At 46.2% G+C, this 16,171-nt stretch overlaps 1 protein-coding gene across 3 annotated transcripts in view; it reads right to left on the minus strand.

Annotated features, from left to right (window-relative positions):
• Positions 1 to 6,093: 6,093 nt before the first annotated feature.
• Positions 6,094 to 16,171, minus strand: part of trrap (transformation/transcription domain-associated protein) — a gene marked incomplete at its 5' end in the record, with an annotated part of 70,269 nt that continues 60,191 nt past the window's right edge. For all 3 annotated transcript variants that reach the window (XM_079183331.1, XM_079183330.1, XM_079183329.1), the window contains 6 exons: positions 6,094 to 7,259; positions 9,187 to 9,381; positions 11,058 to 11,261; positions 12,332 to 12,516; positions 13,192 to 13,409; positions 13,588 to 13,813. In XM_079183331.1, coding sequence (XP_079039457.1) covers positions 6,975 to 7,259; positions 9,187 to 9,381; positions 11,058 to 11,261; positions 12,332 to 12,516; positions 13,192 to 13,409; positions 13,588 to 13,813 — 1,313 coding nt within the window. In that variant the 3' untranslated portion in view covers positions 6,094 to 6,974. The remainder of the gene's footprint in view (positions 7,260 to 9,186; positions 9,382 to 11,057; positions 11,262 to 12,331; positions 12,517 to 13,191; positions 13,410 to 13,587; positions 13,814 to 16,171) is intronic.

Below are 16,171 nucleotides of genomic sequence, written 5' to 3' on the forward strand. Positions count from 1 at the left end.
TAAATCACGCGGTTGGGCGCAGAGGAGACGGAGAGTGCTGAGGATGCTGGGACGGATGGGTGGAGGGCAGGGAGGGAGGTGGGAGGGTGGTAGGGGGAGAGTTGTCAGCCCAGGCTGAGCAGCTCTCTGCTTGGTCTGAGCGGGACATCCTAGGAGGAGAATCATTAATTGGCTCGGGGTGGAGGGGAGCGCTGGTGGGGGGGGGGGGCTCTGTTGCTGCCGGCCATGTCCATGATGGCGGGCAATTAAAGGCCTTATTAGAGATGAAGTGGCTACAGGAGCTGCAGGAGAAGTAAGAACCCCACCAGTCACGCTGAAAGAAAAACATCCAGGTTTAGGGGATGTAACTTAGCATCTCTGGCCCGGGAATTTGTTATACGGTCGTCTACTCTTCCTGGATTAGGCCAAAGATATGTGATATGACATGCAGACATGGTAGCATGCCCACAGTGAACAATGCAGGTGTTATGTTTACCCTACTGGCCATCTTAGTTTAGCGTGTTAGCACTAAATAGCATAAAATACAGCTGAGGTTAATTGGTCATAAACCAAAGTACTGGCTGAACGTGAGTGATTAGTTCAGAATTAAATGCATCTATGGTACAAGGCAGCTTTTGGGATCAAAGCCTCACAATCATATGGTGACATTTTCTTCTTGCAGACACTTCAACAATCATACGGGGAGAAATCCATTTCGCAAGAAACAGAGCTGCCAATTTCCCCACCAACAGCGTCCTCAATCGACCGGAGCACAGCCGCCTCCTGACTTCAGTCCTGCCGGTTTTCATTCGCCACGTATAATAAGGAAGGATTTGGACACCGGCTGAGTGCAGCAACTTGTTGGAAGACTGAAGTTGGGAAGCAACATAACGCAGTGCTAGCCACAGTCCCGCTTGCATTTCGAATAACAAGTGCAACCTACTTTTTCTTGACTGAAAAATATGCTCCGTTGCTCTCGCTAACCTGTCACCAACGCTGCTGCTTCTGCCGTCTCAGTGCAACAAGTTCAGGTGTGCTGTTGAGAGGGATTCTGGGAAAGGCGGTGAAATCTCCCAACTTCAGTAGAAGCAGATAAGACTGTGGGAAAATTGGCGCACCATTAAGTATATTACCACACTTCATCACAGATTAACTCCTGGAATTGATTGATCATAACAGCATCAGGGGGTGGACTACGTTATATATTCTTTGTAGCGCTTCTTCACTTAACTCAAAAAGCGACCAAATTTATCTCATCACCTGGGAAATATATCTGACTATTTGACTGTGAATACCCACTGAGTGAAGTTTGAATTTTATTAGAACACAGCTCTTTGCTATAAAAGCTAATGGGGGGGGAAATATAATATGAATGTGGTCATGAGTCAGATATGAGCTTGTATCCCGTCTCTGGATTTTTTTTTCTTCACAACTGAATGGAGGTAAAACTATAAATGACTCAAAGCAGAGACTATTTGATACTTTCCCATGAAATTGAATACAGATGCATGGTTCCCAGAGGATAAACCCAAATATCTTTGGCGAACACATGATCTTTCCTCTTGTTCTACCATGAGGTCTATATTTGAGGTTTTAAGTGAAACACCTCGACAATTAATGGATGGATTACCATGACATTTGGTGACATCGTTCATGATCCCCTCGGGATGAATCACTCCGATGATTTCTCGACCAGAGCCGTCAAAAATACTTTGGTTAATGACCAAATACCTGCAAAACTAACGACGTTCCCATCTGCCTCAGCTCTGTGCAAATTAGCAAACGCTAGCATGCTAACCATGGTGAACATGGTGAACATATCTGCTGAATATTGGCATGTCAGCATTCTCATTGTGACCACGTTAGCTTGGAAACGTTTCCGTCAAAAACCGCAGCAGTGGCTCAGAAAGCAGGTACGGCAGTAAGCAGTAATGGTCCGCTCTGTTCTTTCGCAACTGAATTGTGTCTGAAAAATCACAGACTTGTGTTAATTTGTACTTTGAAGGCCCCACCACCTCAATGGTCCCAGGGGTCATTTCAGGTTGAGACACCATTATGATACCCTGGCAGACCTCCTCGTTCTTTCAAATCCAAAATCCATCATCGGGAATTGACGCACTGGCTGCAGACCCTCCTTGATCTCCTCCTGCAGTAACATTGACAACAGCCAGCACATTTCCAGACCCGTAGCACTTAATCAATGTGTGCAGCAGGAGCTGAAAGGTTCTCACCGAGCCCTACCGCACAAGAATTGATTTCTGAAGAGCTGTGATGTGCTAAATACTGTTCGACATCAGGAATCATGTGAACACCACTCAGCCAGCTACTCGTGTGATTAGAACAAAGTTTGATTCGAGCAGGAGGAAGGCTTTGAGCCTAGCAAAGAGAAACTGAGGAATACAAAAGAACAACGAGGATGATGTTACAGTGCAGCAAGTACAACCAAAGAGAAAAGTACTGCACAGTACTGGAACAGAATTCCAGCCATTCATAATTCATGTATTTCTGTACTAGTCAGTGCTCTAAGCTCACTTTAATGTTCTTTTCCAAAGCTGGACTCTTCCCTCTGCTCAAATGCAACCCACTTACATTCAGTATATTACATTGACAATATGTTTGAGACTCGGTTATTTGTGAATAACTACAAATACACACGTGTCCCGTATTTAAAAGTGCCAATGTGAAATACCCTGAACCAACACTTACACACGAATACCACTTCAGCATGGTATTCAGTGCCAAGAGTACTCCATAATGAATCACGCTCCACTGCTCCACTGCTCCACACTCCAGTACAGCTGACGTTGCCAACTGGCAATAAAAAAACAGGACAATGATGTCGTCGTTGTCAGTTCAGTTTAACCCTGTGATGACATCATCAATTGAGAAGGAAAAGTGGGAGGAGCAAAGTGTTTTTAAATAATTCCGATATACTCAATAGTTAGTATGTTAACGTAGAAACACTGGGGTCTCCTGGATAATGTTTTCAAACACAGCTAGGCTAGCTGCCCCCCCCCCCCCATTTCCAGTCTTTATGCTGAGCTAAGCTAACCAGCTGCCGGCTATAGCCTTTTCTTTACAGATACGAGAGTGGTATGATCTTCTCATCTAACGCTATGCTAAAAGGCAAATAAGTGTCTTTCCCAAAATGTTGAACTATTCCTTTACGGAGAGTTCCCTCCAGTCTAAGTGGAGCATTACAGTCCAGGAAGTTATATCGTTATGCCATGGCTTGTTTGATCACAAGCTCTGCTGATTAAACGCCACTTAAATCACGTTAGTTTTACAGAAAATCAGTAAAATAAAGAAAACGGAGATTATGACTTTAACTGAATATCAAATGATTTAAATTTGAAATTGTCACTTTAGCCCTTTTCCCTCCAAACCCCTGCGCTGTGAGTCTATACAAAGTGTATCAGTACGTATTTAAATCAGCATGTGACTTGTTGATGTGCCGCTGCATCACTGTCAACCGAGAAAATGTTTAAAAAAAAAAAAGAGTGACTTTGATTGCTTCCCGTACTGCTGTGTACAGCTCGTGCAATTAAAATCATAATGGCAGATTTTAGACACCAAACTAATGAGCTCAACTCCTCTGAGTGGAAATGCCATTAGAAGTCCTAATGGGACTCCTTCGCCGAGGAACAAAACAAAGCCTCAGCTGCTAGATGTGAGATGTGCTGCTTCCAAGACTAGAGATCCACACACAATCGTTATTTGATTAATACTGTTTGTTTACATGAGGATACAAAGAAGCGTCTCCCCCTACTGCGCCACGAGGCCCGATGCAATGTGATGTGTAATTGGATGCTGGCTGGTGAAAACAGGAAAAAGGAGTTCCTGGGCTTGAATGACGAATAGTGAAGAGAGGAAAGAAGTGGATTAGGGTTTTTTTGGGGGGGGGTAAAGTGCTTTTCCCCCTTTTGTTCCTTCTACAACGGCGTCATCCATGTTTCTGTGATTCAGCAGACTTAATGCTACAACCGCCCTTCTGTGTACACCGCAACGTCTACTGTAAGTTTTCATTACGCCATATCCGAATTCGACTCTTGAGAAATATGACAGCTTAGTTGCCAAATAAACCAAACAGACAGTTTGTGAAACAGCTTTCCTCCTCCGCTCCTCCCTTAAGCCCTTCCTCCTCCTTCCCCCCCCCCCCCCCCCCCCCCCCCCTCCTCCTCAGCCATCCTCCGCGGGGATGAGGATCATTGGAGGGGGAAGATTTCATCATCTGGTCCTGCCAGGATCTATTCCTGCTTTGGTGTGTCCTAAGAGATCTCTGCTCTGTGCCACGGCTGATGATGATCCAGGCTCCACACCTCCACTCCCGCCGGAGCACATCAATCACCCCCACTCCTCTCACGCTATACCGGAGAGGGAGGGAGGGAGGCAGATGTGGGGGTGAGGGGTGGTTAAGCCTTCGCTTCCACTTCACTCATATCAAGCAGAGAGAAAAGGAAAGAGAAGGAGGAGGTGGAAGTAGGGGGGAGGGGGGGAGTCGCTGCAGCCTCTTCTGTCTGCAGTCAGAGGATGTCAAGAAAAAGGCCCCAGAAGGCAGAGCTATGACATATCATATGGGGAGGGCATGCGTGTGTGTGTGTTGTGGATTTCATATTTCCCCTAATCTCTATCAGATCGGAACAGACACCTGAGGCGTGAAATGGATGCCTGTCCCAATAGAGGGCACCCAGAACTTCAAACACAATCATTCAAAAGGACTCGGAACAAAACGCACCGGATGAGTCTCCATTCACCGAGAAACTAAATCCCTCAATCACGCTTTGGTCTGAGACTTGACATGACAATCATTTCTGGCGTCTGGAGAGGTATTGGTTCCAGGTCACGGGGTCGGCCTGGCTGCTGTTGATACCGGTGGGATTCTGGTGGGGAAGTGATTGCATCCGGGAATAAGCTGGTCAGCCGAGTCAGTAGAATGATAAAGAGTTGACTCTGTTGTCGGGAACCTTCTTTATGTTATGTTAGAAATGAAGAAAAAAAAGGTTTTATTCGGCCTCAAAGTTCTCCGTTAAAGTAGATATTGTAATAGACAATAGCTCTGAGGGTCGTTTGGTAGCTCCAGAAAAGGTAACTTTGCACAACCAGTCCTATATTTATGTCAGACGCAGGATGATACGATTGCTATGAATTTTGGTACTTTCATGATCAGCGCAACGATTTGGGGATTAATCAACTTTTCAGGACCATCATTAGTTCAAACTTGTTATATGTCCGGTACTAGTTAACGCTCAAACACCTACACAACTAATGAGAAATGTGAGATGGAAAGCCAAAAAAAATATATAGGAAATTCATGAAACTAGGAGTTTAATGTTGGAAACTACCAGCTGCTGAGACTTGGGAGACAAAACAAGTGTTGCCTCTTTCTTGCGTGGATCAGAGAGGAAGAGAAATGTTGAGAGACAGCGTGCAAACATAGCGAGAGGCAGAGAGGCTGTGTATGTGGATTGCATAGAGGCGAACAGAGATATAACCTTTGTTTACGAGTTCAGGCGGGCCGGCTGACAGTGTGTGTAAGTCAAGCGAGGCCAGCCCACTCGGAGATCTACTGGCACGCATTAATCAAACACCGGGGAGGGGGAGGAAACGCCTCAACACACACCTTTTCTTTAACCAGAGGGAGGGAATGACCACAAGGTTATTGTGCCACCACGAGACGGAGCGGCACTTTGATTCAGCACCGCCTCTCCAGAGATGTCTACTCACTGGGAACCGCGAGGATGGCGGAGATAGACTTTTTAACGTCAGAGAATGATTCGTCTGGAGTCGTTTCACGGCGTGAGTTATCGCTGCAATAATATCCGAGAGTGCCGCCTTCAGGGTGATTATGGCTGTGACAGTGATGCAGGAGATGTGAGGCACAGATGGGGACCGCTGGTCATTATTGTTGTTTTACAACTGGTAAAAAAAAAGAAGAAGAAAACTCAGGGAAATAACTCATTTGTTTTTGCTTTATGGTAATTATGCTTTTTTTTTTTTTAGATTAATTGATTGAAATTATCCTAATGTACAGCTGCAGGTCACTGTAAAAAAAAGAAAAAAGCCAACATCAGCATCCGTATTAAAAAAAGAGCATTTTATTAAAACAAAATGCATATTTACAAGGCAAGCGATAATACTTCTGCTGAAAAAAAGCATTGCGCTTTTACAAAAAAGGGGAGTATATGCATACACAACCAGCTTGGGAATGACATATTTGCATTGCAGCTGTTACAGCTTATTACAGTGTGAATCCGCCCTGAAGTTTGACTTTGTTACATTACAACACGGCTGATGGAAAGACAAAAGAAATGCAACGTAAAATGGCTTTTGAACGACTCAAGACATGTTGATAAAGTTCAGGCAGTGGGTTTAAAAAAGAAAAGAAAAAATAGCATAATCTGTTTCACAGGACAACAAATGTCCTCATTCTGCAGGAACACGTGTTTCGGTTTAAATACAAATAGAAATTTGAGAGGACAAATGGCTATTTTAGGAGGAAAATAATTGTAAAAATGGCACGACACAGCTAAAGCTAACAGAAGATTTCCCCATCTCTTAAATTAAAAAGAAACAAACCCCCGTGAGCTTATGTGAGCTCATTAAACCTGCACAAAGTATTTGTACCGTCTCCTTGTCAGACAGGACAACTGGCATCACACACAGTCCCCGTCCTTTAGTTATAAAAATAAATAGAAGTGGAGGGAGAAATTGTGTTTTGATAAAAAAAGATTCAGAATCAGTCCAGATATAACTATTACGTATACTGGCAAGCCCTCTTAAGACTATCAATGTGACAGTCGGGGCCTTTTGTTCCACTTGATTCCGCTTTAACTATTTCAGTGTCCTTTGATCGAGAGAGAAGGAGTCCATCAGGCTTTTGTTATGTTGCAACATACATGTAACAGTTGTCCTTGCTCGTCAGATACGTAATAAAAGTAAACAACATGTTTTCTTTCCCTGCATCTCATCCTTTGCCTCCTCTTTGCTCGGTTTTCTCAGAGCCAAGGGTGCCAGGCCGGGTCCATGCGACACAGATTGTCCAGGCTGTTGGCTGCAGCCACCAGTGTGTTGACTTTGCTCTCTCCTCCCTCGAACTGAGCCAGGTTATGGAGGCGGGACATGATGGCCGTGACGGCCTTCTGGACCAACGAGACCAGCTGCTGGGAGTCCATGTTCTCCGGTTGGCCGGCGGGCGACAGCGGCATGGACGTGTCCTCCTGGGTCTTCTTGTGCCACGCGATGATCTCGTCGCGAAGGACCGCCTTCAGGATGCCGTCCACCTATCAGGGACAGAAGAAACTCAAGATGTCAATCATAAAGAACCTAAAGTGTACAACAATCACGGGATCCTCACACAACCAATGTTCACATTTAGATAGTCAAACGTATCAATGTAGCTCAGTAGGTTATAAACTAAAAGTACCTTCTTAGCTTTGATTCAGATTCAATTACTTATTTCTTGCTATTGTAATAACATCCTGATGACGACACAAGTCTGGAAAAAAATACTTAATATTAATTAATTAATTTAACTTCTTTACTTAATTAAACTTACTTACAATCATTTTTGACAACATGAAATTACATAAATCTGGAAACGATAGTTTGACAAAAACTCAACTCAAGGTGCATTCCCCTGCTTTTTCCCAGAGCTTTCAACCACATCTTACAGTCTTCTTCTGCAGACGGAGATGATCTTTGACATCAAAGACCATCTTTGAACAGAGACAGGACAACTGAGCAAACTGCATCCACCGATGAAGACCAAACGATGTGGTTGAAAGTACCAGAAACAGCAGGTAAGTGTTGTTTCTGGTCATACAGCTAGCTAATTCAATAAGCGTCTATTTAAAGTCCCAATTATGTGTCAAAAGAAGGCTCTTTCTGTAAACACAGCGTGCTAATCTTCTGGGGTAGACTTTTGTAAGCCATGTGTTGAAAGTGTCTGACTAAAGAGCAACGAAACATGATGAAACCTCAGCTTATATGAAGTCAATGCCAGTCCCAGACAAACAAAACAAAGCTGTTAGGTTCAGTTGAGGTTGTGTCCATCCTCCTAAAGGAAATCCGTCTGTGTTGTCAGCAGCTCATTACGGTGCCACAGAACTGAAATACATAACCAGGATGTGGCCACAACACCAGCAATCACCACTTAACGAGGAACAGCCTGTTCCCCAAACTCACGTAAAGTGTTTCTATGGTTTCAGGCTTTAACATATTTGAGTGGATGATTGTTGTGCGTTTGTCTGGAAAAAAATGTCCATTTTCTTTGACCGTACGTCTGCCACTCGGGTTTAACTAGTTCCCATCGTCAAGTGTTTTGTTGATGTATATTTTAGGCACTCCTGCTCCTTCCACACGAGCCGGGCTTTAAGTATAGACCTATACATAGACACCACATGCCTGTCATTACCGCCCCGCTGCAGATCCATTACACAAACCCTCGGACTGCTCGGGCTTTCATTGCATTGTTTTTGTTTTTCAGCTGAACTTCCTCCTCTGGGATTATCTCAGTTTATCTGGAGAACTCAGCAGGAGCTTCAATTCCACAACAGACCGCTGCGTCCTCGTGGCAGAATGAAGTACTTCCTCACTGACTCTGAACCTCTCACTTTAATTACACTTCTCCTTAAACCCTGCGAAGACTCGTGCCATCTGGGTCATTTTTCAAGTATACTTATTTTAACATTTAAATGCGATATTGTCACAGCGCTAGCGGCGTAACGGACCACTGTCAATCCGCGACACGCACGTAACCTCGTACACGATCCGAACCGTGACTTTTATGATCCGCTGCAGCACCACACAGAGCTGTGTAACCTTTTATGACAATTATAACTCATTTATATGTTGTAGAAGGATGCAAGAGATGCTCTCCTTAAACCTGCAATAACTTAATTATGTGGGTATTTAGCGGAAACGCACACAAGCTGTTAACTCAACACGGACATATTACCACCTATGAGCGGGCCCTTTCAAAGATAAGTAAACTGTTGTTAACATAAAAATATTGATTTAAGTAGCTTCAAAGCAACAGCGTAATTACAGAAATTCCAATATTAATCTACGTATACACGGCATAAATGGTTAAAATCCAACACCTCACATCGAATGTGGAGCATAGAGTCTTATTATTCTGAGCTGTGGTTTATCTGAAAGCACAGGATAAACCTAAACATGGAACAATCTTTAGAGCAGACGGGTTACCTTAAAGTTAGGCTGTGCGAAGCATCGTGCCACAGCAATCATGGAGGCGGTGAGGGGGCCGGAGACGCCGATGGTGGTCAGGAACTCGGAGATGTTCGGCGTCAGGCGGAACGGAACCGGACGGTTAGCGTCCAGGTCGCCTGTGGCGTCGTTGATGTCGAAGCGGAAGTAGGAGACGTTCAGCTTTCCGGTGTCCTAAAAACAGACAATCGGTTAAAACGTACAGTACGAGTCAGAAGTCTCAGAAAACAAGTGTGTGTGTGTGTGTGTGTGTGTGTGTGTGTGTGTGTGTGTGTGTGTGTGTGTGTGTAAGGGAGAGCGTTGTAAATAAAGCATCCTTCAGGGCTACCTACTCATAACCAGTACCAATTAAAGAACTTATCTAAATCGTTCCTCACTGCAGTCACTAGAATATAACTCTTCTCTAGAAAGGCTCGGGGACTTACAAAACAAGCTCACGCCAACCAAACGGCCGCTGTTATTGATCTGCGTGCCCCAGACGCAGTAACACGTCCAACTATCAGCAGCAGAACATCTATAATGCTCAATTCATTCTCGCCCCTGTCGCTCCCCGTTGACTTAAATATATACAGCCAGGTTTTCATCTTTAAGCCCTGCATTTATGTGCGCGAGGACCGCTACACAAGCAGCCATTCCGGGGGAAGATAAGCTCCCGTATATGAAAAGGTGAGTGCATCTGACAGCTTTATAGCAGAGCATTTCATTCCCGCGCCTGCTCCCTCTCCTCCTCTGCTTCACCCCCCCCCCCCTTCTTCTTAATTCCCTCCCCACTCTCTCTCTCTCTCTCTCTCTCTCCCCTACTGTCATTTGCTCCTACAGGCCCCAGCGGAGGGCCTCAAGGCAGTGGGCTGAGACACCAGCAACCCCCGGGAGGCTCAGATAAGCCTGCAGACAGTTGGCTGCAGAGGCGGCGCTCAGAATGCTAAATCGCCACACTAGTGGCCAGCGATGGCTTCATTTTTTGGGGGGGGGGGGGGGGGGGGAGGCTGGTGTGACGCGACATTAATATGTCTCGGAGCTGTGGACTTGACTGTGAGAAATAGAGTAAAGTAGGTGGAGAAAGGAAATTCAACGTATTCTGAGGAGACGATGTGACAGGTCTTTAAAGAATTAAATCTACAACAGAATTACAGCCTGATGAAACGCCACAAAGAAGTGCCTTTCATGACGGATGCCTCGAAGCCTCATTGAGCTCTATAGGTGCCAACACGAGGTCTCCGTTTAGGCGGGGTGGGGCGCAATGCTACGGCTGTGATGTCCTGTCCTTGCACTCCCGCTCTGTTTGTGTGCATGTACGCACGCTCTCCGCACCGTAATCCCGCTGTGTCTAATGGGATCTGCGGAGTGGAACAGGCAGCGAGGGGGCTTAATACCAACTTAGCTGCCCGGAGGAACGCCTGTCAGCAACGGCCGATTAGGATCAGAGGGGTTGGGGTGGCCGACTGACACAATCATCTTTAATAATGACTTTTAGAAAGCTGTCCGCGGACGCGCGTGGACTAGAGAGGCAGACGCACGCTCACACACAAACACGGCCTCTTCAAATTGAAACGTCTTTTGATAGCTGCGGAGCGGAGGAACGGAGTATAACGTTCTGTCAAAACACCGTTGGCATTGACAGCGGCTGGCTGACTGATAGGCCTAAGCGTGAATGTCATGGGGGAGAATGGTAATTCATACGGCCAGATATGGAGCCGGGTAATGGTGATCTCTTAATGCATCTGTGAGAGTGTATATCTATTGAATTAGCCCCCCCCCCCCCGTCACACGAATGCCACTTGCCCTTGACAAGAGAGTCCGACGTTGTTTCTGCTCGTGTGTGTGTGTGCGCGTCTGCACGCTTCTCCTACCTGTGCGATCTGCAGCATCTCGGGGTTGAGCCTGTTGAGGTGGAGCATGAACTCGGCCAGGCCGATCAGGGCCAGCTGGATGGTGAACATCTTCCGGAAGGTCCAGTAATCGGTGGCGTTCTGGAAGGTGTGGAGGGCCCACTCCTTTAGCATGCTGCGAGGCACCATGTTGCCCTGCACCTCCTTCAGGATGTCCCGCAGCACCTGGTGGCAGACAGGAGGGAGTAAAGGTTAGGCAGGTCCAGCTGATATTGGGCCCTGCTTCTATATTTTACGCTAAATAAACCATATCGGCTATTTTTCTTAGCTCTTTAAAGCAGAACTTTTAGAGATACAGTTTTCAAATGCTTAAATGCTTCCTAGGCGACGTGGCTGCACAAAGCTACTGTTACAATACAATCACCCAGAATACATATCAATGCATACTATTGAAGGAGGCCACAGTTGTACCAGGCTACACAGATGTATTATACATTGTATGAATGTGTTTAAGAGATGCTCACAAGTCAAAGTCAAGTCTATGTAAGATTTTTCCAAAGCATCATGTGCTCTATTATCAACAGTCCTTTAATCATTAGCATACATTATCAGTATTAGTGTGATATTTACGATACCACTGGGAAAAAAAACAGGGTATACAATCTTTATTTTAATGAAAAGATAAATATAACAACGCAAAGTAAATCTGGTGCATTTTGAGGGCTAACTTAAGAGGCTGGATCTATGAAAAACTTGCTGTGCTCTTGGAAAAGAAATGTAATAAATATGAATGGTGATGACTGGACAAAAAAAGTCACACCCACAGAGCATGGTATTTGAGATGAGGTCCTGTAAAGCTCACGGTCGGACCCACAAAACACCTTCATCACGGGTCTCGGGCGCACCGTCACGTAGAGGTACCGACACCGAGCGGGCCGACCCTGACCCGCCAAGATTGAAGTGTAAAATATTTTCCGTTCATTATAAAAAAAAAAAAAACTGTGGCGGGACTAGACTGTTTAGTAAAAAAAGAAAACACTGAGGGCTACAACACCGATCCGCAAATCATTATATTCAACCGGAGCGACTGAGACGAGTAGCAGACAGCACTGTGTGAGTGAGAGGAGGCGGGGCTACGTAGTCACTGCAGCGGTGTGTGTGGGCGTGTATAATGAAAATGACTTAATGATGAATGATTGTTCATGAGTTCCAAATCTGAAGTCTGAGTCTAGTCTCGAGTCTTTTGAGGATGAGTCTCAAGTCACAAGTCTCTGTGTGTGGGACTCTGTTCATACCTGGTGGCTGGCTTGCGTGCCTCTGGCCTGCACCGTGGCCAGACGGTCGTAATATCGGGAAATGGGGTTGTCGTGTTCGATGCCCTTCTTGGCACAGCGTTGCTTGTAGATTTCCACCAATGACAGAGACGAAGGGTTGTCCTCCACCAGCCGCATCTGAGGCGACACTGCCACCACTCTGGGCACTGGAGAGACAGAAGACGGGATACATGCGGGAGAGAGATGGGGAGGGGAAATAAGACGGCGATAGCAGGGATGGAGGTAAGGAGAGGGGAAAAAAAAGACCAAGTCAGTGACACACAAACTGTAAACATTTGGCTTCCTAGGAAACGGTCCCTGTTACCACAGTGTGAACCACAGATCTAAACCTATAACTAAATTACTCCAGAGTTGGGAAACCGCTGCACTGAAGGCGTGCCATCGCTCAACACCGAGCAGGGTCGATGGAGGTAAAAGGCTCAGTGCCCAGTGAAAAACATTTACATACTATGGCACACCAAATCAAATCAATACCAGCCATTCCAGTTGCGAGGAAATGGGCTGGAAGGGGACTGTTGAATTCCCCGTCCATATTTCCCCTTAAACAGACCAATCAAGTGCATAAGTGGAGAGTGGGCAAACATCTGGGGGGGGGGGCGGAGGCAAACCACATGGGGGTGACAGGACAGGAAATAGCACTTGAAAGCAAATTGAAATTGCTGTGGCTGTTGAGTGAGACGGCCACAGAAAGAGAAGGAAAATGAAAGGGGAGGGTCATTGCCAGTCGTTATCAGTGCACAGCATCACTAGAGGTGACTGTGATGAACAAATGTGTAAAAAAAGTCCCGATATGTTGACGTCTGTCTTATCCCTGGTCCTACCGGTGAAGAAGAGGTGTCTCTTGGTGGTCTCCTTCCTCTTCTCCAGACACGGGTTGAGGAGCCGGAGAAGCTGCAGGACCCTCTCCTCTCGGCGCGACTCGGTCAGGCAAGCGTCGTTCATCACCAGGTACGGGTAGATTTTGCCATTGTGGCCGCGGATGTAGAGACGGCGTGCCGCTGTGTTGTGTTTCTGGACGATTTCCACTCTGGGCATGAACCTGGAGAGAGAGAAGCACAGCGAGACGGCGCTGAAGCGATTCCCGATATGGGAGGAGTGATGTGTTCTTGTTGCCAGTTTTCTATTTTATCCACAGGCAGCAAGAAGTAGATACATCTTACATTCATGAGTAAGTGTGTGTGTGTTTTTTGGTTATAATAGAGAAGGATCTTGCGTACCTTGCGATCTTGATGTAATAGTGTGTAGGTTTGGGCATGAGGAATTCCCCGGGGATCTCCACCTCGGCCGTCTGCGCAGAGAAGTTGCTGAGGAAGCGGCACTTCTCCTCGATGAGGAAGAACTTGGGCAGCTGCTTGGTCTTGGCCTCCAGGATCTTGATCCACTTCTTCAGCTTGGAGATCAAATTGTGAAGCTTCATGGAGCCCGGCACGCTGAAGTCAAAGTCTGGGGAAGGGGAAAAAACGTCGGTTAAAAACAAGAATCTCCGTGCCAGTGATTCGAAGGTGGCCGGGTGAGATCCTAAAGCCAGCAGAGAAAGGGTGGATGCGTTACTTTTTCCCCTCTCTTAATCAACTACCCTCAAAATGCCCTTCAGCAAGACACTCACCCCCCGTAACTGTTCCAGTGGAGCTGCTCTCAGCCGCCAACATTACAAGCCTGGAACAGCAGTGGGCAGCTCCCAGGGGTGTTTTTGTGCGCGTTCAACCTTTAACCTTCCCCTGCAACGATAAGCTCCTAGACCCGTGCTATAAATACCAATGTGTTTCTAAGCAACATTGTGTAATAACATACTATAGGGGGGGGGGGGGGGGGGGGGGGGGGGGGGGCAAACAGCCAACGCGCAGGGGACGGTACTTAAAAGTCGAGTCAAATATAACGAGAGAAAATAGAACAGAAATAAACAGAAATCAAAGAGACGTTTGAAAGCTTATTGGTCAGATGACATTTCAAACACTGCGAGGCCTGTTTGAGAGCAGCGGTGACGATTAATTGAAGTGATGTGGGTGTTTGCTTTGCCGTTATTTACACAGTAACATGGACTGAGAACACCTCGTTTCTCACAGCGATGGCCTCGGGGCGGAGAAGTGGTTCCAGAAACCCACATCTGGGGAAAATGTCCGTTCTAAGTATTGCGCTGCCCTGTCGGCCGCCTCACTCCAGCGGTGTGGTGAAGTGCCTTGCTTAAGGGAACGTCACCGGGTAAGTTATTCATTGCCGGCTGGCAGCACGAGGAGAACCGCGCCAACGACTTAAAACTCCCAAGTGGAGGCTGGGAGCTGATTAAATTAGAGCTATAAAAATGAGAGTCTTAAACTATTAAATTCCTGTTTCAAGTCACAACTCATATTGCACATAACATATTGTGATGAGCTGCAGCAATAACAACGGAAGGAGGGGAAGTGAGCCAGGCAGGTTTTCCATTTTAGAATAAAGCCCCCAGGACATCTCTGTAACATGAATGCACACACACACACACACACACACACACACACACACACACACACACACACACACACACACACACACACACACACACACACACACACACACACACACACACACACACACACACACACACCTCTCCTATTTCAGTACACCCTGTTGTGCCGCCTGTTATAATGAATCCATGAAACTGCAAGGCATTGCCATTTCAAACCTGTTCAATCTCTCCCAGAGTGAGACCTCCTAATACTTTAAATAAGCCCTTTAAAACAGCCAATGTTCTTTTCGTGGCGGCCCTATTTCGCCATCCGTCCGCCTGCAATTCGGCCGGCCTCGATGGCAGAGGTAAAATTGAAACAGTCCTGAAGAATTGCAACCCCCGACAACAATTGAGCACCGCAAAAGTGTATAATGCTTACAAATGGAAAAAGGCGAGACACGCTCCACTCCTTCCCGAAGCCGTAACGCAATATAGCGATATCATTCCATCTTTATCGGATACGAAACATTTTACCCTGTTTAAATCTGGAGACGGCTGCACATAAGACACAGGCATTATTATTACAACTCATAAAAATACCTGAATATTTTAAGTATTAAACATGTTGTCAAACATGACCAACGAAGGCCCTTTCGGAAACAATTAGGAACCAACATTTCACCTTGTTTTGGAGTTAATATAGTGTGACAATAATAAACTTGCAGACTGGGTGAAAATCCAGGGGTGCTTTATGGCAATACAGCCGGAGAGAGAGCAAGAAGAGAGTCGTTTCCAACCCCACCGAACTCCTCTTTGACCCCTGCTCTGTCAGCTAGCTGGGGGAACAGGATGCTGAGAGACGGAGTGTGATGTGGAGAGAAGCCAGGCTGCTCTCTGACCTGTGTGTAGAAGCCCACGCTGGTAGTCTGGCCCTAACCTGGCCGACCCGCAGCAGAGGACCTGCGCTTCTGCTCCAAAATATGGATCCAGACTCAGCAGGTGGGCCACCTCTATGTATAGAACCGTCATTCCCTCAAGTCTCACTGCCCTGGTCCTGACTCGGTGTGGGGGTTTGTGTGAATGTGTGCGGTGGGATGAAGTCAACTCGACTTTGTTGTGTCTGATTGGTGAGCTGAAGTTTCGAACGTGTCAGAGGTCATCACAGCGGCGGCGGTAGAGGGCTTTTAAAGCTGCGACTGACAACCAACTGAAGCTAGACGGCGTAGCATTTAACTGTGGTTAATTCCATTTCAGCATGATAAAGGACTCTTTAATAGGCACAGAATTAAAAAGCCGGTGCATTTCTTTTTTCAAGAAGAATCTCTTCTGACAAAAGTCTCTGGAACAGATCCACTGCTAAAACAGTAACTCATGCAAAT

Source organism: Pholis gunnellus (genome assembly GCF_910591455.1).
Source record: "Pholis gunnellus genome assembly, chromosome: 21".
Taxonomy (NCBI): Eukaryota; Metazoa; Chordata; class Actinopteri; order Perciformes; family Pholidae; genus Pholis; species Pholis gunnellus.